General features: G+C 31.1%; 1 protein-coding gene across 3 annotated transcripts in view; it reads right to left on the bottom strand.

The window, feature by feature from the left end:
- Positions 1-27,918, bottom strand: part of Fhos (Formin homology 2 domain containing) — a 510,750-nt gene that overhangs the window by 386,025 nt on the left and 96,807 nt on the right. For all 3 annotated transcript variants that reach the window (XM_075373283.1, XM_075373282.1, XM_075373284.1), the window contains exons 2-3: positions 23,515-23,580; positions 4,794-7,530 (exon numbers count right to left, since the gene is read on the bottom strand). In XM_075373283.1, the coding sequence (XP_075229398.1) occupies positions 4,794-7,530; positions 23,515-23,580 (2,803 nt within the window). The remainder of the gene's footprint in view (positions 1-4,793; positions 7,531-23,514; positions 23,581-27,918) is intronic.

Raw genomic sequence — 27,918 nt, 5'->3', positions numbered from 1 at the left:
TTTATGTGAGTACGCGTGTGTTCAAATACATTAGCCTAAACGCACACGCATGGCAAACAAAAAGATAGTTCATACATGACAATGGCCCACCTACGTATTTGTTTTAAAAATCCATCAACAAATTAACATTTATTAAAAGACTTCTAAATAAATAGGTGCTGTATCCAACCACAAGATCAAAAATCGATTCGATAAAATATGTTATATTAAATATATAAATCAATATTAGACTTTATAACATGGAATAGATTTATAACATAAATAATATAAACACAAGGCACAAAAAAAAACTATAAAAATAAATTGGACATCTACAAATCAAAATTAAGTTTTTTGTTTGATTTATCTTTCCCCAACCAATTATAATATGAATGGTCTCAAAAGATAAAGGGTGAAAAGGAATAGACGTATAGAACATGAAAAGCTAATAAATAATAATGCTTAGAATTAAAAAATTAGATAAATAAGATTTGGCAACAAAAATATTGAACACATTGATTTTCTATTATTTTCTGATTAAGATTCAATTTTTAAATTTCAACTTATATTTTTACTTTAAATTAACTCCGACAATTTAAACATACGTGCGCCTAATTTAACCATATTATGAAGGTTTTTTAAATTTTTTATTTTCTGCTCTAATTCAATTCATTCATTTATTAAGATGTAACGTAAAAAGTGATATTTTCTTATATTCTTGGAGTCATTAAAAAAGAAATTCTTTTCAAAATGTTCGATGTTAAAAAAATTATATCTGATTTATCTGATAATATCTGACTATTGTCTTCTGATATTAGTCGCAAACGTCTTACAAACATGACGTTACTGTCTTATTGACGTACGAATTAATGTTATTCTTGATGACTGACTATAACGAACGTAACAGTTTAATTTAAAAACTATTATTGATTTGAATTTAAATTAACATCTTTTAGAAAATCCCTGAAGGTGAAGTAACAGCTCCGAAAGTACTAGGATTTACACTTTTAAGTTGTTGGTAAATGGAAATTTAATTTATACAACTTACTATTACTATTAAGAAAATGGGATATTACTCTTTAAGTTTTCCTACAGATGTTTTGAAGACAAATTTCAGTAATTAAAACAGCTTCTATTTAAGTTGTAAACGTCAACAGGAAAATAACTGTAAAATAAAATAAGTCGCTTGACTTTTATTGTAGGGTGATTCAAAGAAACGTGAAATTTTGAAAGTTGTGTTGGTAGCCGTGGGCGATTGGTACCACTTGATAAGTGGCGCCAGCCTCTCTAACCTGCCATTTAGTTGTCATGGATCCTTGGAGTGGTGCGCAACATGCATTTGCTATCAAAGCGTTTTACAAAAACAATGACAGTGTGGAGGGAGCGCGTAGAGAATTTCGCTGTCATTTTAATCTGGGACGGCACGTCCGTGTTCCATCAGCACATGCAATTAAAACATGGATATCTAATTTTGAGGAAACTGGTTCGGCAATGAAAAAGAAACCTCCAGGCCGTGAGCGAACCGTCCGTACACCACAGAATGTTCAAGCTTTACAAGATGCTGTCACACGAAGTCCACATCGGTCAATCCTTCGTCTGTCAGCATCTTTACAATCGCATAGTTCAAGTGTTCGAAAAATGTTAGTGAAGGACTTGCAATTCCATCCATACAAGTTGCAGATCATCCAGGAACTGAAACCGAACGATGCAGTTGTGCGAGCACAATTCTGTAATGTAATGCTTCAGAAGATAAATGATAACGAAGAGTTTGTTCACGAACTGTGGATGTCTGACGAAGCGCATTTCCACCTCAGTGGATTTGTTAACAAGCAAAATTTCAGATACTGGGCACAAGAAAATCCTACGCAGCTACACCAGCGTCCGTTCCACAGCCAGAAAGTGACCGTGTGGTGTGCTATGTCATCTTACGGTGTTAGAGGCCCTTATTTTTTTGAGGATGACAACGGTCTTGCGATTACAGTGACGTCGGCTCGTTACATAGCCGTGTTTGAAACCGTTGTTGTGGAACAACAAAAGAGATTTCCACCGATTCTTAACACAGCCTGGTTTTATCAAGACGGAGCAACGTCACATACTGCACGAATATCGATGGCAGCTGTACGCCGATTGTTTGAACAACGTGTCATTTCACGAAATGGTGACATTAGATGGCCTCCCAGATCGCCTGACCTCTCAGTTTGCGATTACTTTTTGTAAAGCAAAGTGTTCCACAGTAGACCTGCTAGAACGGAAGAACTGAAGGCAAAGATCCGAGAAACAATTGCGGAAATTCCAGTTGAGATGTTACGTCAAACTATGAACAATTTAACGAAGAGACTTCGTGAGTGTTTACGTAGAAGAGGAGGTCACCTGCAAGATGTCATCTTTAAAAAATAAACTAAAATGTATGTGTCCTAAAATGGCAACATTTGTACAATTACGTGAAATAAAATTCATTTTCTAAAAAAATTTTTCATTAACGTTATTTAATTTTTTTAATTTTTCGTTTCTTTGAATCACCCTGTACTATGAAACGAGTGCTTCACTAATAGATAATAATAAATCGCGCGCGACTGGTAAATATTGAAAAATACCAGCCGGTCAGGTCTCGCTTCGCTCGCTCTTCTGGTCTAGCCAGGCGGTTCCGCTCCCCTGGAACCCCACTGTGTTCGTTATCCTCATGATTGTGAGAATAATACTGATAAATAACAATTAAAGCCTGAAAAGTTCTCTTTCCTCCAACGTTTCCGTCGTTCTAAAAGCTCTTGCTGTAGACGAAAATATTTGATTTTCCTTTCCATTACCTTATATTTCGGGAAGGGGTCAAGGTAAGATATGTTATACTTCTCCCCAAAGGGGGATAGGGTCTAGATCTATGGCGTAAAACCTTCCCTGGGATAACACGAATTTATCCTAAAAAATTAAAACAATCTGTCGGTTGGTTCTTCTGTTGCAAACGAACAGAACCGTCACAAACTTTCGCATTTATATGTTAGACGTAAACATAAATGATCGTGTGGGCAAATATGCGTGCGTTAAAGAAAATTTATTTTAAAAATTAAAAAAAGAATTACAAGTATTTATTACTTATGGTACGTATTTATTACTTATGGTTACGGCAAAGTTATGAGAATTACATCGCTAATAGAAATTTTGTACTTTAAAAAATAGTTTTTCTATTGTAAAAACAGTAGATTTGAGTTGATTTATTAATTCTTTTTATAAACAAATATTTTTTATATGATTTTATACACAAAATATTTTAATATAATAAACTACTACCTTACACAACAGAAAAAAAATAAATGTAAATATTAAGTTATAAATTAAATAACAAACCTTCACAAATGTTGTATGTCTTACTAATAAAAAATATTTTGAACATTAATTTATATTAAAATAATAATAATAAAAAAATCATGAACAGTAATAAATATCTTAGTTTTATTTTTAAAATCTGGGACAATAAAAACAGGTTGAGGTTGATATATAAGAGAGAATTTTTTTTAATTTTATTTAACACTTTTTGAATTACAGCTAAACTCCGACCTGATTTCAAGGATGCTGTTTATATGTTTTAAAAATAATAAAAGAAGAATAAGTAACAAAAAGAGGAGGATGAACGAAGAAGAAAGTAGAAGGTGAGGGAGGATGTAGTTTTACCGCTAGAATAAAAGATAGTACAGGAAAGGAGGTAAGATATGAAACAAGAAACATACGAAACCTGAAAAAAGCTATATAGCCGACGTGTAACTAATAGAATTAAGTTTAAATAAAATAAGAGGCACCTACATTGATAATTTATAAAGATACGTATATATATATATATATATATATACATACACACACACACACACACACACACACACACACACACACACACACACACACATCCTACATGATGGAAATGTTAAAGAAAAAATATATTTCTTTAAAATACATTTTCTTCCTACTTGACCCACTGAATCTTATCCTCTTTGTCCAGTTACTTTTGCATGCATCGGTTAATTCAAAACAACCTTGAATGCATTGACTTAAAGCCGAGAAAGAAAGAAGGAGAGAGAGTGTTAGAATATCAGGATGAAATATAGATAAAAAAGGAAAATAAATACTAAGAGAACGAAAGGGAGAAAATGAATACTTAAAACATTCAATATAACATTTATAGTTACAAGAATTATATTCTTCTCCTTTTTAGAATTGTAAATAATGTTGTATTTAATGTGCTATTTTACATATGCAAACAAGATACAACTTTTAAAATATACTAACACAATACAATAAAACAAATAATCAATAGAAATATAATTATTCGTTTATGAAGCTAGAAAGATGACTTTCTGATTGACTTCAGACAAATAACAACAAAACAAGGTACAAAATGATCCAAAGAGAATTAAAAAAGTAAAATGAAAGAACTTTACGGGGATAGAGAGAGAGAGAGAGAGAGAGAGAGAGAGAGAGAGTGTGTGTGTGTATGCACCAAAAACTCTTATACATATGTGTAAAATAGCAAAATAAATTAAATCGGGCAGCAGTATAATTTAATAAATTTATTATTTTTATAAAGTTGAGATAGATTCCTGAGATAATTTGGTTTCGCATTTGCATGCTATTTGCCTAACGACAGCATTTAAACATCGGAACGGATTTAAATAGTATTTTTAGGAACGCTAATTCAACGTACAAAGGAAGTAATTTTATTCGGATAATATCTGACTAAAGGTCTTTTTTATCATCGATAGTTAGATTATAAGCCGGTTATGACTCTACCAAATTCTTAAATAGAAATCAAATTGTATTATTTTACTAACCTTCTGAAGAAGTATTCCTAGGTGTGCGAAAAGCTGCAGGAGGAGGTGCCTGTGTTCCGAGTACATCATCAATATTAGTGTGCCTTCCAATAAACGGTTTTTCCCTGATTATCTTACGTTTTTCTTCTTTTCTTTTTCTTTCCTCATCAGAATCTAACCACCATTCCAAATTACCTGATTCAATTCTTCGGATTTTTGATTCATAATACGGTTTTCCTGTAACAGAAACACCATTGGCCATGGAAGTTTCTGTATTTACATCGGATTCTTTTCCACTGCTAGGAGTATCTTTTGGTACAGGTTCTATACCACTAGAAGTGTTTTCACCCCTGCTATCTTGCTGCTGCCACCCAGCCTTCTCACCAGATTCTATCCTTTTAATTCTACAATCTGGAGATTTTGTTGCGCTTCTTGGTAAACTGGTTTTACTACGACATTTTTCTAACCCTGGTACATCGCTTGAACTACTCATCCACCAGGCTCTCTCACCGGATTCAATCCTCTTAATTCTACAACCTGCTTGTTTTGGTTCTTTTGTCACATCGGATTTACTTTCTGATTTGTTTAAGGAACTATTACTAGCTGATTTTACTTTACCAGTACTCGGAATGTCACTCGAACTTTGTAACCACCATGCTTTTTCGCCGGATTCAATTCTTTTAATCTTATAACCCTGTTTACAATCATTAATTTCTGGAACGGTAAGATATTGCCCGGTATCAGGAGATTTTGTTGCTGTATCATTACTATCTGTCCACGACGCGGCTTCACCCGAATCAAACTTTCTCAAGGCAAACGTTCGTTTATCTTCAGCACTATTAGCAATATTTTTATTTGAAAGATTACGCTGTAAATCTTTACTGGAATGATTACGTTGTAAATCTTTACTAGAAAGATTTCGATGTAAATCTTTACTAGAAAGATTACGACGTAAATCTTTACTTGAGATATTTCTTTGCAAATCTTTTTTAGTTGCATTTTTGTCAGAAAGGTCATCACTGCTAGAATTGAGACCAGTTTTTTTCATTTGATTCGCAACTGGAGCTAACACTCTACATACCACAGCTTTGGCCTCTTCAGTTTTACTATCATCAATTTTTATACGAGGTCTTGGACTGGAAGGTGGCCTTGGTGGTTTTTCTATTGATATAGAACCAGAACCTTCATCAGTTGAAGTCATTTGCGCAGATGTGCGAGATGGACTAGATGGAATTTTGGTGCCCGATATTTTTGAAGTAAGGTCTTTACTAAGCGAATTTACATTTGGGTTCGTGTTATCATCATCATCATCCTCGTCACCCTCATCATCATCTTCGTCGGTCGATTCTGATGAACTAGATTCTGTACTTTCGGTACTAGATTCTTCACTACTTGAACTAGGTGTAGATTTTGAAACGACTAGCTCTCTCAATTTTGATACAGGCAATTTTTGCCCGGCTGGCAATCTGCTTAATGATTTACTTTGTGATAGACTGTTCTTTGTTACCGATTTCTGAATACTTTTTGCGTCTTCAGATGAACTAGATAAATCCATATTCAGTACAGATTTTCTGAAGTCTTTATTTGCAACAGTTTTATTAGAATCAGATTTAGGAACTGGAGGTGGAAGTTTACTTCTATCAGGAGAGACAAGTTTAGAATCATTAGGAGACTTATTCTGAAATGAACTCGAGTGGTCTATCGTATCTTTTGTCAGTCCGATTAAAGGTACTTTTTTTTCTGGAGTCAAGGGTGAGACGCTTCTTTTTATTGTTGTTTTACATCTGTCACTATCTACGGATTCAGAAGAAAGAATTTTGTTTAGAGAGGTTAAATTTGGAAGATCTGTTGGTCTAGCGTAACTAAATCCACCAATTCTGGTCGGGTCTCTTCCTTCTTTTGGTGAAACAGGAGTTGTTTTCGTCGAACTTTCTTTCTCGGGGGTTTTACTTAGGGTAGTACTTCTAAGAGGAAGATCTGTTGGTCTTGTGTAGCTATAACTGCTGGATGTTGTTCTAGGAGAATATCTTGTCGAAGCTGAAGACGTAGATGGTGTGTAAGAAGATGTGGAAAACCGCGAAGAGGTCCAAGGCGTAGTAGATGATGTTCTGGAATGAGTTTCTTTTTCTTCTCTCTTAGTTTCTCTTTTTAGAATTCCTTTTTCGTCTGTTTGTGACTCTGAGTTGGTACTTAATGGCTTATTCACTGGTCTCGGCACCTGCCGTTGAATCGTGCGTTCCATATCTGCCCGACGAGCCCTCAGGTAAGTCGAATTGGAGGGAGGTGTAGGCGAAGTAGCCCTAGTAATCACTGTCATCTTATCTGAAATCTCTCCTTCATTTCCATTAGGCTGCACCTTTTGACCGTTTTGTTCCTGATCGGTAGACACACCGAAGACTGTAGGAGATTTCTCACTGATTGGACTACGGGCAATCTGTCCACCAAACCTACTTGTACTTCCGAAACGCAGGGTCGGCGTTGTCTTCGGCGGTTCAGGTGGTTGGTATGTCGAAACACCGTATCTTCTTGATAGCGGTTTATCTGCATCTTGAGTCGCAGTAGTTCTTCCAGAGTACTTATCCCTAATTGAAGATACAGCAGATCCTCCTCCACTACTTGTTGTATCTGTTGTTCCCGTCCGGCCAAGTGATCCTGGGCGATAACTTGATATTCCGCTTGTAATCGAACTGCTGCCACTGCCAGCCCGGTAACTGCTACTTCCTCCATATCTACCGGTGGTGCTACTGCCACGATCAACCTAAAAAGGCAAAAATATAAATTAAAAAATTATGTTACTACAAATTTTCATTATCAATAAATAAATTTAACAGTCGTTATGATTCGGATTAAGAATTTATACTGTTTTATTTAAGATTGAAGCACGTTACCTCCTCCAGCTTTCTACGACAAGATTATTAGAAAATGATACTACGTCGCAATAAGTAAAATTTTAAGAATATACTGCACATGATCGTTAAATACATCTAAGGTTAAATATTAAAGTCAAAACATAGGTCACTGTTTTATGATTACTAAATAACTCATATTGCACTGAACATTGATCCCAGTTCACTCTATTAACCTATGTACAACAGAGTTTTATAAACGTCTACGCTTTATACTGCGAAGAGAATCTGATCATGAACAAATTTTACACGCACATAACAGTTGTACATGAACTTCTTACATTTTCTAAATGTGTTAATACAAAAATAAAAATCAATCAATTCGTTTTGATTTGCAAGAAAAAATTGCGCTGTATAAGTGTTATGTGAGTCTTTTAAATCTAGATCATTAAAGGTTATTCAAATCTCAAATTAAAATTAAAATTAAAAAACCGTATTAATTAAATTAGATGATAAAATTTATAACGTTTTTCAATTTTTTCAGTTTATATACAAAATAAAATTACATTTAATAATGAAATTGATTTCCAGCAGAATCGATCTGATCTCTTAAGAATAGTTTATACAAAGTTCATAATTAGCTACTTAAAAAACTAACATGAAATAAGTTTATTTCTTTGTAAATTTTTGAGAAATAAAACATAAGCAATTTTTTCGAACTCGGTCAATGAAATTGCATTAATATATTTTAAACTGAATCCACATTGCATTACATTAATTTATAAACGTAGTAGTTGAAAGTAGAATAAAATACTCTATTAAAGTATTATAGCGCTTTGTGCTGCATCAAATATGGTGATACAGAATAACGTTAGACAAAATTTTGAATTTATATTTATTAATACAGAATTGTACGTATATTATACATCTGTGCATTTAAGATAGTAACAAATATTACATATTTTAAATAAGAATAAGTTCAAGAGAATTTCTCAGAGGCTCCCTCTCTCCATCTCCAACACTTAACCTGAAAGAGGTTCCCCTATTAAGCCAAGAAAACCAATGGAAGGGGGATACTGGGTCAGTGAACAAATCTGTGTTGGGAATCTAGGAATTGCATCCTTAGTGTTAGTTGAGCGCTCTGCTTTAATAGGTCAGAACATTGGGCTATCCTAAGGAGTATGGGGGAACAGAAATAACAAACTCTTCTGAATTTAGAGTGTTTTTAAATGCCAGCACAGAGGTCGTAAGGAGGCAGCCCTCCATTGCGATCTCCCACATAACTGAATTCTAAAAAGATTACGAAACTCGCTACTTTATCTTTGAGCAAGTCAGAAAATTCTACACCAAAACTAACAGAAAGTAGGTTGAGATTTTTAAAACGGAACAAAGAAATTGTTATGTGGAATGTGATAATTTTGAGAAAACATAGAAAATTGTTTGTTTTAAATCTTCCATCGACTTTTTGAAGTTTAAAAAAATATTACTTTAAAGTTCAATTTCTTAATAATTTTTATTTATTTATTTTTAAAGGTTTTTTTTTATTACACTGATACGGTGTGGTGTAACTCAACGTAAATTATTACATCCTTAAAATTTCAGTTGCAGAGGATTTACTGGAAATCTTTATAATAAAAGCTTAGGATGTTATATCGAAAAAAACAACCTAAACCTCTCCATTAACCACATAATGAAAATAAAATGTAAAATAGAAATTTAATATATATAGTTGCGAATTTATTTAGTCCAAAAAAGATAAATAAAATATTTAATTCAAATTTAGTTAATAAAGTATTAATTAATTTTGTATAAAAATCACCCATTTTTATCGTAGGATACTTAGGAATTTACATAAAAAAAGAAGACAGATCATGCTGCCAGAAATAATCTAGTCTATTTATTAAGATGGAAAAAATACTACATTCCTTAATTATATTAAGATTTAAATGAAATTTACTAATCTTTTAACACATTTCATTGTCATAGATGATTCAACTAAAATTCTAGAATTTATAGTTAAAAGTTAAGAGAGATGTTCCATATTTTCAATGCACAATATAAAAAAATCTATAAACAAGTAGTTATAAAAATAAAAAAAAACAAACATTCATTGAAACATTAATAAAAGCTGCTTTTATTTACAAATGAAATTTAGAAGTTTACGTTTCGCGTAAGAACGAGGGATCTATTACAAACAAAGCGATCTTGTTTTGATTAAAAGTGGGCAAAGACGTAGGATATTATAGCTTTTATAACAGAAATTGGTAAACATTTATTTAACTATTGCTATGTTTATATTTTAATGAAATAAAAAATAATCTTAAGGGAATTTTTAAAAATAAGCATATGTGTGTAAAAAACACAGCTTAACATTAATCAGTCATACATCAAAGTGTAAAATCTGCAACATTTACTTTCATTGAAATGAATTCGTGTATATCGACTAACTTTCCTTTCACGTGAAAAAAAAAAATGGAATACTTCTATATGGCGATTGATTATTTCGACACGTAACACAAATATCTGAAATGAACTATAGATCGTAAAACAAATGTCGAATACAAATGTTTGATTTATTTACGTATTAATAAGTACTAATAAATTATTTTATAAGTACTCGACCATCTTTGTAAATACTGTAACTCAACCTCACAAATTTTTATTTGAGAACAAACCACTTTGATATGTTATTGGTTGTTATATTCAAAATCATCGTGTATACAAAATTACCGGTACATTTGGAGGATCGTAATCTGAAAAGATTGTGAATTATTATTGTGAAATTGTAAATTAATGAAATTCCACATTAAAAATTGAATCCTTCACAATTTCTTATCAGGTCACGTATCTCGTATATTATATAATTATTTTTGGAGCGTACGCATAATTTAATGGGTAATTGTAAAAATATGTGTAAAAATCTAATAATTTTTGTATCAAATCCTATTACGGCACAGACTAATGTAAAAGATTTAGATAACGGCAATCAGGAGTATTCAATAAAAGTACAATTTTGTGAAATTTATTTAACTTTTGCCCATTCATAACAGTCACCTATCATTGGATAAAAGAATGAAATAGCGAAGCAAAACTCGATTCTATTCCTCGAAAAGCCAAGCCGATAAAAAATAAACCAATGACAATTCACATTATTCATCCTCACATATCTTATAGATAACATTTATGTTTCACCGCCCCTATAGATTAGATTATTTCAGCAACGAACCAACCAGATTTCTGCATTTTCCTAACCTATCACAAATAAGAATACGTTTGACTATCAAAAAAATACAACAACGCACCAATCACAGCCGAAAAAGGAGCTGACCAATGAAAAGGCAATAAATTCCAACCAACCCTAATCCCTTTTCTTTAACCAATCATAAGGTGTGAATAAAACTTATCAATTGGGATACAACAAATTTTGCCCGATAAAATTCGGAACACTCTTGAATGCCATTAACACTATTTCATAGACAATTGTCAAACTTTGCATCTCATCGGACACAAAGACAGACTACCATCTAGAAATCAATTAATTGTGACCAAACGAAAGAGAGAGATGTATCTTCACCAATATTTTACCGGATAAACATGCCACATTTTATGTTAACAATTACAAATGCATTTACGAATCAATATTTATATATGGGAATACAATTTACTGTACACATATATTGTACGATTTCAATTAATTAACTGAAACAATGTATTACTATAGATCTAGTATATTTTGACAGATGAAAACAAGAAATATTTGGTAATCTATAAATAAATATAAAAACAGTCTAATTTCATAAACTTTTAAATGCGATAGCGTCTCTCTTGGGAATAAGATATCTTTTTCTCGTAATTAAGAAATAAATTATAAATTTATAGTTCTTTTAACATATTTACGTTACGAGTCGGAATAATCAAACGGCCATAGAAATGTTAAATTTTTATTTTTCACCTGAAAAGAAAGTTGGTCGATATGCACGAGGACAATTCAGAAAAAGTAAATGTTAAAAATTTTACACAAATCATTCAAACTAAATACGGAGTTTTTAACTTTTACCCAATAATCGCGAGAACTCTGAAACACACTTAGAATACTAAGCATATAAGTCGTAAATAAAGCCCGACTGTGTGATCGCTAGTCTCGGTAATTTCATAAAACAGGAACAGCAGCACTGAAATTTATAGTTTATTTCGGTGATGGGTCGGTAACAGTATTAACATAACGAAACCAATTATTTTATTCGAAAGCATGTTTTATAACATTTTTAGAAAGGTTTCGGACTTCCTTTTTTCCAGTATATGAAATTTAATTATATGAATTTGACTAAACATATGTGGATGTCAATCGATATTAGAATATCCATTCAAGTTTTTTCGTGTGGCTAGTTGGATTATATCTATTCATTAGAACGGGTAAAATTTGACTTTATTGCAAACTTTTAGATTAAATTCCCTGAAAATTAAATAATTATTTGCAGAATATATTTTTAATGAAAACAATTAATTTTGAATGAATTTTTTTGTAAACTGATTTATTTTGATGCAAAGGAATTAGTGACAGAGACAACAATTTTTCTATCGTTTTGTAAACTATATAAAATATGTTTTATTTTTTACTGGAAACTGAAAATAATTAATATACTATTTTTTTGATACTTTCACTGTTATTATTTTTATGAAAAAAATTATAGTCTAAGATAATACTAACAGAAAAAGTAAATAATTTTAAAAGGATCAGCTAAAAATAATTAAATCGTACCGATCTTCCTTTTAAAAATTGAATGATCTAATTTTACAGAAAGGGTAACAACAATAATCTCGCCTAATCCATCCAGATAAAAACCGATAGGAATTTAAACATTCTGATAATCATATTGCTCCATTGCGTACCTTTAACAAAGAAACGTGAAGCTCAGTCTACCTTGTACTCCATGTACAAAGTACAATCTCCATGTACTCCCTTTAGAAATACAACCAACTGTCAAGATCAAAGGATACACTAAAACACAATAAATATGTATAAAATAGGGAAGAAAAGCAAAAGTTGATACGATTGAAATAGATTTATTTCTTTTCTCCAAGTGTAAGGGAAATAAAAATGTTAAACAAAAATATATATTAAAATGAAACAGAATATAAATTTTATTCAGCCATAAAAACACAATTTCGTAGTGGAAAAATTTACTTTCTGTTCACCAAGTGAGGTGAAGGTTTGTTCCTGTCTTTGTCAACCGAATTGTCGGCTGGCTTAAACGGAAAGGGTGAGCGGGGTTTGTTGTACTATCTAACCAGATATCACCTGCTTACTAATAAAACGACACATTTGTATACAAAATGCAAACAGCAACAGATTAGTACAATACAGCGACTAGAACACTGGGGACAGCATTTGGCGAGGGGCAAACTTTCACCTCATGTATTGCATCTTGCATCCACTGAAATAACTACAGTAAATCTTTTTCAATCTACCTATTTGAGGACGACAATAATTAAACTTCACTGTATTTCGATGTTGCTCCTTTTGTGCCAACATAAATTTTACCGATAATAATGTTTTAGCATGAATAAAGAAACAAAGAGATCTGTGCAACAACCAGCATTCTCAGCTTTAACAAAACGTTTTGTCTGAGCTACAATTCCAAAAGATGTGAAGTTATAAATAAATATTACTTAAGGTTAGCGCGCTGTAGAGGGCAAGCATTTTGAATATTTCTTGCATAATATATGCTTATAAAATTAAGTGTATTAATTAGAGCCGAAAAACGATTTTCACCATTGTTTATCGCCTAAACATTTACATTAAAATCATGCATCACATATCCAACTTCCTATTTAAAAAAAAGTGATTCAATAAGGTGGATAAAGAGTTTAAACATACGATAAAATACTGCTTTTGTAATTATCTGCGTTTGTTTCTACCTCCTAGTCTCCCTCAGTAATAAAATATGAAGCCGTTTCCATACGTTAATTCAGCCATAAGAACATGAACGGGATTTCATACCGGGTGATCACTTGAAAAGTTTCCACATTTATTTATTATTCAACAGCTATCAGTCCTATCGTATTTCCGTTTGCAGGCATTCATACCATTCTCGAGGGGAACCTTTTTAGAATTATATTCGAAGGGGTGGAACCCACCGTCACTGCTACACTACCTCAACTCAAAAATCTTAAATGGCAATGGTAACATTTAATTACATTAATTGACAACCCGAAAAAAATAATGAATTTTGGTGAAAAGACAATTAAAATCCGTTCACCCCTTCGCTCGGTAGGTGCGAAAAACTAATTGGGTAGTACTTTTTTTATATTTCAGTCCAAAAAAAATAGCTAAAAAATTACGTGATATTACTTCTTAAACCATTTTAAATAATTGTAATCTGTGGATTAAAACAGTAAAAATTATTTTTTTAAATACCAACCCAAAAATTCGGTCTTAAATGTTTTCTAAATTTTCAAGGGTTGATTACTTATTTATTTATTTTTTTAATTAGACGATGTAGCTTGTGACATCACATTGGAAGCCCCTTTGAATGACATATAATTTGGTACAAATAAAATAAAAATTGGTTCAATGGTATTGAAGATATGATTAAAAATGTGTTTTTTTTAAGGTTACGTTGGGATACAGTGTTACTAATCCAAAGCATTAAATCTGAAATAGTCCGTTCTTCCTAAAAATATGGGTTTTAGGTTTCTTCAGCATTGAAAACTTCTTTGCTGGTAACATGCTGAAAAATGTCTTACCAGATAAACTTAATGATTAAATAAAAACTAATTCATAAATGAATAATTGTTAATCAAAAAATAAAGCTTAAATCATTCATTAGTCAATTTTGTTATGAAGGTTTTTAACAATAGGAATCCTTAAGAAATAATAAATGAAGCACTTTCTTTTACCTCAATAAAATAAAAGTATAAATTTTTAAATCGTTTGTTCAAAACGATTCCCCCCATTTAACTATAAACAATAATAAAGTCTTCGTTGAAATTCACATCTTACTTTTAATAAAGTTTCGTTAGTTAGATCCCTACATGCTCTTACAATTTTATTTTTCAACTCTTGTATGTTAGCAAGAATTTCTTTATAAATTATGGATTTTAAATGACTCCACAAAAAAGTCCAGTAGGATAAGAACGGCCAATCAAATTTTTCTCTTCTACTTATCCAATGCCCAGGAAAAATTCGGTCTAACTATTGTCGAACTGGAAGTGAACAGTGATCAGGTCCATCTTGCTAAAAGTGAAGCATGTCTTCGTTAAGTAACATGTTTCCATTGTCATCTAACTGATCTTCTTAGGCATGGACTATTAGTGGGAGAATAACTTCATCCAGCAACAGCAAGTACTTTTCACCTGCCAAATTCTCATCAATAAATACTAGACCGATTATGTTATCACTGTAAATCCCGGCCCACACATTTAATTTTTCAGGATCCTGCGTGTTTCCAACACTAAAAACATGAGTATTTCTTTTGTTACAAAGGTCACCATTGGATTGGCATATATTAATTGAAACATTTTTTCACAGAATTCAATCCTTCTGTCAGCATCATCCTCATTCACTTCTTGATGTAGTTGAATTTTATACGGAAAAAGTTTATTCAATTTTAATACAGTGAAAACAGAAATCCCATTTTCACGTGATATTTTACGAATTGAGCTCTGAGGATTCGCTACTACATTTCCCAAGATTTCAACCAAAGTTAATTCGTCTTAAACCTTTTGCCCTGCACGTTTCTTATTCATGACCAATCCCGTTTCTTGGAATTATTTTATAAGTTTTACAATGTTGGATTATGATATATTTTTATTTGGATGCCGTTCATTAAAGGCTTGGGTAGTCTTCTAGCACTTTTTTCCCGTATGTAAAAAAATTAGTTCAGTTCTTTCTTCAAGATTATAAGTGATTTTAACGAAAAAAAATTTACTAAAGACAAAAAATTGAAGGTCAAATTGTAGAACAATAACACAAACCAAATGCCAATTTTAACTAAAGAACAATTTAAATAAAACATGATGATGAAGAAATAATAGAATAAATACTTTTTGCCTCTAATTATATACAATATGAAAGAAAACAATTCGAAAAATGTACCATAAAAACTAAGATCTCAATAATTGGAAGAAAATTATAACCTGCTATAACAAGGTAATCAACTTTTCAACATGTTACCAGCAAAGAAGTAGGTAAACTTATAATTGGTTTTACGTATGTTTAACTGATGTTATAATGGTGTGTTTACTGGTACGTTTTTTCAATGCTAGAGAAACCTAAAACCCATATTTTTAATAAGAACGGACGATTTCAGACCTTATGTTTTGGGTCAATAACACTGTATCCCAACATAACTTAAAAACATCACATTTTTAATCATAACTTCAATACCAATGAACCAATTTTTATTTTATTTGTACCAGATCATTTGTCATTCAAAGCGCCTTTTAATGTGATGTCACAAGAAGCTACATCGTCTCATTTAAAAAAAGTAAGTTCTCAACTCTTTAAAATTTACAAAACATTTAAGGGCGAATTTTTGTGTTGGTAATTTAAAAAATAATTTTCACAGTTTTAATCCACAGATTATAATTATTTAAATTGGTTTAAGAAGTAATATCACGTAATTTTATAACTATTTTTGTTGGACTGAAATTTAAAAAAAAGTACTACCCCAAATAGTTTTTCGCACCTATCGAGCGAAGGGGAGGACGGATTTTAATTTTTTTTTCACCAAAATTCATTATTGTGTTCGGGCTGTCAATTAATGTAATTAAATGTTACCACTGCCATTTAGGATTTTTGAGTTGGGGTAGGTGTAACGGAGAGGATGGGTTCCACCCCTTTGAAAATATTTTTAAAAAGGTTCCCCTCGAGAATGGTATACATGCCTGCAAACGGAAATACGGTGGGACTGATAGCTGTTGAATAATAAATGCGGTAACTTTTCAAATGATCACCCGGTATGTTAGCAGAAAACTCTAATCAAGGACGAAACTATAAAAGAAAGAGTGATAAAAATAATTTATTACTAATGACTTAAAAAAATTAGAAAAAAAGCAATACGGAAGAAGTAGTTTTAAAAAGTTTAGCAATGGCATTTCTAAACTCTCCCGGCAAATGAACAGAGATGTGAACCCTGATTTCCTTTATTTTCCTTCTTTGGCATCACTGCTACGAACTCTAATAGCATCAGTGTTTCATATATAGAAGGCACCATGCCAAATTTGAGAGTTTTTTGGTTACTCCTGTTAATTTTGTTTTGCTACACATCTATAAGTAATAACAAATTTAAATTAACAAAAATAAAAACCCCTAATAATAGTGTTAATTAATAATATATGTTTCATTTTATAGTAAGAAATTTTTACAGTAACGAGGTTATAATATAATAAAATTTATCAAAATTTTAACTAATAGAGAAACTTAATCGTTTTTATCAACATTGTTATTTCTCAGAAAAAAAGTTTTGACATTTAATATAGACTACAAATTAAGAGACAAATATCCTCAGGTTTATATTAAGGACGATAATCCTTATATTTAGATGATATTTCTTGAAGTTTCTGAAATTTGAAACGTAAAAAAAATTAATAAGATTTAATTGAATAAAGAGAGAGCGCCTTACAATATACTACTCATACATTCACTATGATTGTACAACTTGTTTGCATGTAAAGTTGCCTATGCTCAGGCGCTTAACTAGTAGTGCCACCACTAGAGTCCGTGACTATTCATTTAGAAGCCAGAACCACTACATAAATAAACAAAAAAAAATGTACGTCAGGTTTAAAGTATACGTACGTAAGGTTAAAGTAAGTAAAGGTTTAAAGTATACGTACGTATGTCTTTATGTATGGAAGTAAAGAAATATTTTATGCAGTGCTTTATGTAAATCAATATTTAATCGTATAATGTTAATTACAAATAAAATGCTAAATAATTTCTTTTGATTTTAATTTTCTGTTATTAAGGAAGCCAGCACATTACTCATTCATTAGCGTATAGAATGTAAATAATAAAAAAGCTGACAACACAGTTGTAGGACTTTCCCGTCACAAGGCTTTTTTCTGAGTCACGATTTACACACATATATCCATAGCTTAATTAAAAATATTTATCATTTTACTTAGATACAATATTTTTTTTAAATTTAATTCAATGATTCTAACTAAACCGCGCGCGTATATCTATTTCATTCGCGCGGGTATGGCGATACTAGCGGGCACTTTAAATAAATTTTTACTTTAAATATTATTCATTTATTTAATTTTACCTCTCACCTATGACGTTAAAACATAGCAGCCAACTACAACAGTAGTTCCGTTGCTAAGTGGGATGTAGGGTGTGTATGAGGGGGCGGCTGGGTTAAGACCCCACTTTGATGAGGAACAGATATGTGGAGCCAACGAGATGCTAATAGAAGAAACTGCAACGAAAAAGGGTCACTGTATTGTCTTCTACAATTAGTTTCAAAATTTGGAGTGGGGGTACAAATTAGCAAAAAAATTTCACTCAAAAGATGTTTTTTTATAATTGTTCGCAAAAATATTTTTTAAAAATGCAACGAAAATCACCCCTTTTACTGCCTTCTAAACTCTTCAATATTAAAACCATTTTTAGGGGTGGGGGTGAAATTTAGCAATTTTTTTTTACAAAAGTTGTTTATTAATATTCACAAACTTACAAAAAATATATAACCTTAATTATACAAAATCTGGAAATAATTTTGTTTCCCCCCCCCCCCTGTATGACCTTTTGATTTGAAAATTAAGAAACATCAATGCCCCATATATAGAAGTTATATGATCAAGTTTGGTCAAAATCGGTCAAGTAGTTCTGGTTATATAATGGGATTTAAACGCCAACATACATTAATACATAATACATACGTTTGCACGTTTTGTCGAGGAAATTTCGATGCCATTTTTCGATTTTCTGGGGTCCCTAGGAGTCAATTCGTCAAGATTGGGTTAAAGCCGGATATCCCCAATTTTGACCGATCACCATAATTTCTAGCTGCTATATAGAGGAAAAAGTAATACGACTTATATTTCAAAGATTTTAACTTTAATTTAGGAGATAACATAAGACGTCTCCGTTCTATTTACTCTAGTATTGCATTTACGTTAACAAAATATAAATTTGCAAACTCGTTGGAAGACTTCATTAATTTTTTCTTAAAAAAATAGATATTAAACTAAAAAATTAAAAGATAGTTTGATCAATACCAATCCTACCAAGAATAGTTATATAAATTCTAGGAGGCACTGTTTGGGCAAAATAAATAAAAACATAATATCGCTACATATAACAATTTTTTTTTTACAGTTTATAATTTACAGTAAAACCAAGCTTATTTATTCGGAAACTTGGTGATCATCCTTGAAGGGAAGCTTAAGTTAAGTAGATACAGTTCTCTCATGAACTGGTGAATGGTTTCACAATCGAGTTGAATTAACTGTTTCTGCGAAGAATATTATGCCTACTATTTACCCTGAAATCGTAACCCGCACTCAAATCTCCTTATCATAAAGAGGAATTTCATGAACAGAATAGGCTCGTGGAAGGATTCTTTACACAACGCCGGATTACAGAAAATATTACTCCCGGCGCACAGAATATAATTTCTCAACAAATAACAATGTATATCTACTTTTCGAACGCACTGTAGCTGTAGAGAACTGTTCTTAGAAACTTCAGAAATACATTTTTTCAATTCTTTAAAGATCTGGCAATTAAAAGTAAATTTGTTAGTTAAAAGTAACACTCAACCCACGCATAAAAAATTGCAATTTTATCATCACAAGTTAGCACATCATTATTTTTCACTGTGAATAAATTAACAAAATCTTAATAAAGAAAAGAGAGACGAAGAAACATTTGTACAAATAAAAATATGTGATATATAATTTACGTAAATTTAACTTTTATAATTATGTATTTTTGATAAGAGGTACGTAAAACTAATATTAAACAATTTTTGAAATGAATTCAGTAAAAATAACGACCTAAGTTGTTTGGTTTGTACAAGGAAACAATTAAAAAAATATTACGAGTATTAAAAAGTAATATGAAAACTTCACCATTCAACTCTTTTCAATATATTTTTTCTTTTCTTTACATATTTCCTTTAGGAAAAAATGAAAATGAGCCTTCCACAATCTAATCACCTTATTCTACGGAACATGTTTCTCTCACGTGAAATATAACCAGGAGTTGTCCATATTTTCGAAATCAAGTCGGGTGTTCCTCAGAGCTCTTTCTTGGGGCCCGTATTATACTCCATCATTACTACAGACCTTCCGACTGCAGACGAAATTACTATCGTTTCCTTTGCCGCTGACATAGCTGTTCACTTATTTACTTCTACTTATTATATCTTATTTTACTTTCTATTGTTCTAGTGGTGTTAAAGGTCATTTATTACTGCTAATTGTATGAGCTTTCCATAAAAGTTTTTATTATACTGGGTAATTTTTGAGGAGTTTCACTCCTGAAACTCCTCAAAACCTTAACATTTGATTTGGGATAAGATCCAATTTACTAATGATTTATGTAAATGTAACCGATTGTAAGTAAGCTTTGAAACAATAAAACAAAAACAAAAAATATCTTCCCTATTTTTCCACTTTTATAATATATTTTATGGTATATGAATACTTATTTCATTTTATGTGGTAAAACTACATTCTTTTGCAAAATTTAAAACTATGTAAAATGTTAATAAATTCAGAATTCTGGAAAACTACATCGTTAGATCCATTAAAAATGGACGTTTTTTTCTTTAATGAATAATTGGAAGATAATTTTTACCAGTCGACAAAAAAATATTCAGAATTTTTTTAATCATATCCACTCGTGTCAAAAGTGATGTGTATGCCAAATACAACTTTATAATATTTGGGAAAGACTTTCTATCATGCAACAAAAATTTGGCAATTATATTCAATATTTTAGTTTCATTATACGACTGGGACGTTTTTAATATATAAGTTAGACTGAATAAAATGTTCAGCATTTAAAAAAAATTAGGGTTCAAATACAGAGATAGAAGAACAATTGCTAAACATATACAGGAACCAAACAGCAACAGTAATAATTGAAGAACATAAGAGAGAAGCCGTAATAAGAAAGGGAGTCCGACAAGGATGTTCCCTATCTCCGTTACTTTTTAATCCTTACATGGAACTAGCAGTTAATGATGTTAAAGAACAATTTAGATTCGGAGTAACAGTACAAGGTGAAAAGATAAAGATGCTACGATTTGCTGATGATATAGTAATTCTAGCCGAGAGTAAAAAGGATTTAGAAGAAACAATGAACGGCATAGATGAAGTCCTACGCAAGAACTATCGCATTAAAATAAACAAGAACAAAACAATAGTAATGAAATGTAGTAGTAATAACAAAGGACCACTGAATGTGAAAATAGGAAGAGAAAAGATTATGGAGGTAGAAGAATTTTGTTATTTGAGAAGTAGAATTACTAAAGATGGACGAAGCAGGAGCGATATAAAATGCCGAATAGCACAAGCGAAACGAGCCTTCAGTAACAAATATAATTTGTTTACATTTAAAATAAATTTAAATGTCAGGAAAAGATTTTTGAAAGTATATGTTTGGAGCGTCGCTTTATATGGAAGTGAAACTTGGACAATCGGAGTATCTGAGAAGAAAAGATTAGAAGCTTTTGAAATGTGGTGCTATAGGAGAATGTTAGAAATCAGATGGGTGGATAAAGTGACAAATGAAGAGGTATTGCGGCAAATAGATGAAGAAAGAAGCATTTGGAAAAATATAGTTTAAAGAAGAGGCAGACTTATAGCCCACATACTAAGGCATCCTGGAATAATCGCTTTAATATTGGAGGGACAGGTAGAAGGAAAAAATTGTGTAAGCAGGCCACGTTTGGAATATGTAAAACAAATTGTTAGGGATGTAGGATGTAGAGAGTATACTGAAATGAAACGACTAGCACTAGATAGGGAATCTTGGAGAGCTGCATCAAACCAGTCAAATGACTGAAGACAAAAAAAAAATGTTGATACGAAATTTTGCGTGTGATGTAATTAAATAAAATATTATAAACACCATATTAGAATCGATAAACAGCATCAGAGCTGTCATCACCACTATACCTGCCGATATATTACGACGAGAAATGGTTAGCTTCCAACGCATTAGAAGAGTTTGTGGAGCAGCAAGGCCGTCAATTGACGGTGGTCATACACAAACATTGATAGATAAATGGTTTAAAAATATCATTTACTTAGGTTACAAGAAGCTTTTATTTGATGTAGAAAGTTATAAATAAAAAGCAATTGTTTCTTTTGTTATATAATTTCATTTATATCTTATCAACCTGCTGCTGTACCCGTTAGTAATACATAAATAAAGTCTGACATTAATATTTTCCCTTATTGAGTTAAAGCAATGTATATAATAAATTGTTTTTCAACAGAAAAGGACACATTAATCTGCCGGTTTTCACTTTTGTCCCAGACTTTTTGTGGCTGTGAGGCATGTAAAGCAACTAAGATACAAATAATACCAATCAATTCTCCTTTCTTTGAGCGTAACGATGTTCGGGGATATTCTACAGACAGTTTTTATGAGGAACAGCATGACAATTTCATATTTAGGCTAAATATAACTTGTATTTCGAAGGACTTGGCATGCTAATATGCGACGTACATATCTGACTTGATAAAGAAGTCAACGGAAAATCACTTCACTCGTTATTTTTCCTAATAAACCTAGAATAGAATAATTAAAATATAAATAATAAGGGTTCAGTTTTCCAACAGTTATAAAATGTTTAAATCTATTCAAGCGCTTTCGGACCTTTCATCCATCCTCAGGAATATCCACTTGATTAATTATAAACCTTTATATAACCATTTAAAATCAAATAATCTATTCGGAATTGAATGCTAGATAGTGGATACCGGTGTTCTTTCAATTAAGTGGATACCGGTGTTCTTTCCGGTTTCAATTAACCACATGTCTCAGGAGTAGTCGACCTGAGTTTGTCCAAGACTACAAGTTTACCGGTACAGTTATATTACACTGATAAGTCGCTAATGACTCTAATTGTTGATGAGATTATAAATAAAAGTTAAAAATATAAATAAACTAATATTTTTATATCCATAACAATTGATTGTTATATTATTAAAGTATAGTAATTTTAGTACTAAAAGTATAGTAACAGTCATACGTAAAAGTAAAAGCATGTCCTGTCAGTAAAAGAATCTCAATTGTTATCTAATAACAATCGAGATGTTGATAACAATTGTTCACAATTGAGACTAGAAATTACCATACTTTTAATAATATGACAATCAATTGTTACTGATATAAAAATATTAGTTCATTCTATTTTATCTCATTTCAAATGAACAGTTATATAAAGTTTTTGTAATTAATCAAGTCAATATTCCTGAGGATGGACGAAGGTCTGAAAGCGCTTGGGTATATTTAAACATTTTATAATTGTTGGTAAGCTGAACTCTCATTATTTATATTTTATATATAAAATTCCAACGAAAAAATAGGATAACTGTTACTCTTAAACAAAGCTATGTAATTTTGGGAATGAGTTGTGTCCCGAGTCAAATTGCCGACAATTATTACGGATATGACAGGTAATACATTTGATATTAATACTATATATTATTAAATTAATACTAATTTATGTTTTACCATGTGTTTATGAATAATATTTAATTACTATTATACTCGTATTATAAAATTTTGTAAATCATAGCTAGTAAAGAAAATTAGTTAAAAAAATTAATTCAATAAAATAATAAGTTACATTAAATATTTTGTATGCGAGTATGTTATTTTATTCATCACTCAAAATACATGAGAGAAAAAATAATACACTTACAGAACTTGTTAATGACGGTGTTTTATCAGAGGAGTAGGTTGACCCTCGGCTACTACTCCATGGAACCTGAAAAATAAAAAAAAATTTTAAAAATATTGGTACCGAGACAAACTGAAGAAGAATACAGATTACAACCGAACAAAATTGTTGAAACATACTCTAAAATCGAAACTGACATAAGGAAAAGACGAATGAAATTCTTTGGACACCTTTGCAGGCTGCCGGAAAACCGACTGACCAAAAGAATACTCGCGTTCTTAACATCATTAAAAGTTGCAATCCCCTGCAAACACGAAAAGATTTAGAACACACCGGAATTACGCTGGAGGAGATCATAGACAGAAACGCATACAGAAATAAAATAGATAAATGGGAAGTTAAACCAGAAGCGCCGAAGCCTAAACAACATCGTCCGAAATGGTCTGAAAAATGGAAGAAGGCTTTTTCTAAAAGAATGAAAGAAATTTGGAGGGAAAAGAAGAATGCCAAGCGAAAGAAATATGAATCATGAATGCTTAACCTCTTCCATTGGGAAGTTCTAGACTTATAATAATAATAATAATAATAATAATAATAAAATAAATAAATAAATTTGTAAAATTTTAAAGTAATTAACAGAGCAAAGAAAAATACTTAAGACCGTAAATGAAAATCTATTACACTATTTTTAGCTGTTAAATGATTATCATCAGCAGATATTACGATAAGCATAATTATATTGAAATATAATCGAAATTTTCCGGGTGGTAATATTCATCGCAAAAGCTAGAGCCCAAATTTTAATTTTTAAATAATTAAAGATATCCTCTTTTTCTTCCTTTTTTTTAAATAATAAGATTTTATAAGATAAAATCATATAACCTTCGAAAAGGACAGCAGTTCACAGTACCCGATATACTTAATGTACCTTACAGAATGATTTAAATACTAATACATTATTGCACATTGTTAATCAGCTGTTTTTTATTTTATTACCAACTTTGAAATAATAATTTTAATTATAATTTATTGTACTTCTGTAATTAATAAAAAGATATTTTCTATGTAATTTATATTTACTTATTCTTATTTTACAATTGTTGCGTAATTTCCAGATCTAAAAATTTTTTAACAACAAATTATGATTTTACAGATTTTTCTCACCACCAAAAAAGAATTTAGTTTTTGTTTACCTTAAATAATGTACTTTAGTGACAAATGTAGTTATTTACTATTTCTAAATAAAATTCGAATTTTTCTAACTTTTCTTTGTTTTATTCAACTTATACCATTTTGTATAGAATTAAATTCTCTACTTGTTTTGTTTCAGTAAGACCTCATTTCACTGGGGTAACTGAAATCCTAGCGAAATCTTTCACTAGCCGTAACTCACAAACGAAGCATTTTAGGACAAAAAGTTTATATGAACTTTTTCCATTATTTTCACGAGTAGAATAGGTTATGAAAGTCCCGAAAGAACTTCGTGATACACACTTTATATTGTTTTTAATTTGACGGGATAGAACTAATGGCTGACAAATTACATTAATGAACAAAAACCAGAAGACCGATGTAGTGAAAATATATGTCTATATTTTTTTCACGAGAAGCTTTGCCATCTTTATTAAAAGTCGATGTTTTATAATGAAAAGTTAGCTCAATGAAGAACGTTGTTGTATTTTTAAATAGGTCATCTATGAGCTCCGTTTACTCATCACTAAAAATACGTTCGAACAGCTATAAGTAGTTATAAATTTTAATGTTTTGTTCATTGAAAAAAATAGTTCGTGAACATTTTTTTTCTATCTTATTTAAATAACCGTTTAACCATGTTCTTTTTTAATTTTTAAATAAGTAAGTTTAAAAAAAATTACAATCATTTATAATTTTATAATATTTGTGCGTTTATGAAGCAGAGCACGGATATAATCAACTTTCGAGAGTACAACTAATCGATAAAATTTCATAAATTACTGAAACTAGTTTTCAGGGTTCAGACATTTATTTATAAAAATAGTGTGTTTTACAAATACTTAAATTACTGTTGGAAATATTGTTATTTTGGCACAGACGTTTTTCTTTATTTTTTTTTTTTTTTAACTGTCATATATATTTTTAGAAGGATAATAAATAATTTACTGCTTTACGCAGTAATACTCGTAACTGATTTACAGAAAGGTCTCCACACACATTTCGTCAAAAATTATATAGCGTACATGTTTCGAAAATTCTTCGTCAAACAAACGGTATGAATAATATATTTGTTAATAAATAAAGGAATAAAGAAGAGACTAAAAGTGAATTATTAATATTATCTAAAGTAATCGTAAATCTATATATATAAAAATCAATGTTTGTATGTCTGTCTGTTCCAACTTAATTCGAGATCTACCGGACAGATTTGTCTAAAATTTTGCACACCTACACTTTGAAGCCCTGCAGTGAACATAGGCTAATTTGTTTGGACCTCCGACATAACGAAATTTTAAAACGAAATTTAAAACTCTTTATCTCTTCCTTAAAGCTTATGTAATTTTCAAAATGACAGATTTTCAAGAAAAATTTAATTTTTAGCTAACATTTTTTTTTCAACATTGAATTGATTAATTTTGTAAAGGGCTGAAGTTTTAACGTCTAGTTATTCCTAAGTTTCAATTGATTTAGCGCACATGCATATGTAATTTTTACGATTCATTCATTTAAAATATTTTACAGCTGTTTAAAAACATAAATAAATAGCTGCTTTTGTTTATCATGTTTGTGTTACTAATTTAAAGTGTGTAAAGTATTTAACTGCAATCTTTTAAATTCTGTGATCTTTTTTCAAAACATCATGCCCAAATACCATGCCTAAAAGACATTCTTCAGTTGGGAGAAATACAAAAAAAAATACGTATGATGAAAACTGTTCGTGCGGCAGAGACTGAAGACGAAAGACAGACAAGATTGGAAAGCGACCGAATACACACAGCCAAATCCCGTTCGACTGAAACAATTGAGCAACGGGAAATGCGATTAGAAGGCGTCTGAACTCGCGCAGCTAAAGCACGACTAACAGAAACAATGGCAGAACGAGAGGAGCGACTACGATTAACACGATCACGAACTGCTCAATCTAGGCGGGTATCAGGCATTGAATTGAAAGAATGCGCCTATGATTACGATGTCAACTATGATTATTCCGCTCATTCAAGTGTCGCAATTGGAAAAATGGACAAAGAGTGGCCATACTGTTCTGCACTTACATTCAAAAACGAATCACAAGGAATCTGCTGCGCAAGCGGAAAAGTTAAATTGCCCGACATTGGTTTGCCATCTGAGCCTCTATTGTCGCTTCTAACAGGACCGCAAGTGAGTCAAGGTACTTTTTAACAAACATTTGCAAATACAATTTATGTTTTCAAATGACGTCATTCGGAGCAGAAGCTATTGTCCTCGAAAATTATATGCTAATATAATTGGTTCAAATTATATGAACCAACCGACCGATTGCTTTCAAATTTTCAGCATATATTCAAGTTATCCTAGGAAAGGTTTTAGATTCTAGGCCCTAGCTTTCTTGGGGGAAATTGTGAATTAATAAAGAAATAAAAATTAATCATTTTACTCCATTATATTTGTCAGAATGGCAACAGAAGTATAATAAAGAAAAATTAATTTATTATTCTTTAATGAATATCTGTAAAATATTTAATATTCACGCTACTATAGTTATTATATTACTCTTCTGTCTTTTGTAATTTTTTTTTCAAGTATTTGTAAAGTCTGTATATTTGATTCTTACTCCCTTCCTCTTCACTTTTCTTTTTTTTGTACAAAACGTTTCCTTTCAGTATTTATTTTTCTTGTTCTTCCTTTCATATGGTTTGCAATCTTTTTCATTACGCTCTTTAAGAGGAAATGGAAACTGGGACGGTCATCAAGTGCCGCTGAGCGTAGCCGGGTTTCACGAGAACGAGAAACCAAAGAGGAAATAGTTCAGAGCCTGGATGTTGAACGAACATACAAATACGAACGTTTCTCGCAACCATGATGATAACGAACGCGTCGGAGGTCCCTGGCTAGACGGTCGGGCGAGCGAAGCGAACTCTAGCTAGCCGTCTAGTAATCACTATAATAATAATTTTATCACTACAATCAATATATAAATCACTCAACAATAATTGGTATAATTTATTTTTTAGAGCGCGTTATTAAATAAACTTTACCTCAGTTACATATATTTTATGCAAATAAATTAGACTGGTTGCGTATGAAATACTGTAACGGTATTATAATAAATCTTTCATGCACGTACATTTTGTTTTTTGAAAATAAAATTTGCTAAAAATATCACATTAAAGTCCAAAGTAAATAAAATCTTTACGTTAATTTTTTTTTTGTTTAAAATTTTAGTAATGTATTTTAAATACAAATAAACCGAAG

This window comes from Lycorma delicatula, chromosome 8 (genome assembly GCF_047948215.1).
Source record: "Lycorma delicatula isolate Av1 chromosome 8, ASM4794821v1, whole genome shotgun sequence".
NCBI classification, from domain to species: Eukaryota; Metazoa; Arthropoda; class Insecta; order Hemiptera; family Fulgoridae; genus Lycorma; species Lycorma delicatula.
Note: the sequence above shows the minus strand (reverse complement) of the source record. Positions and strands in the feature narration are given on the sequence as shown.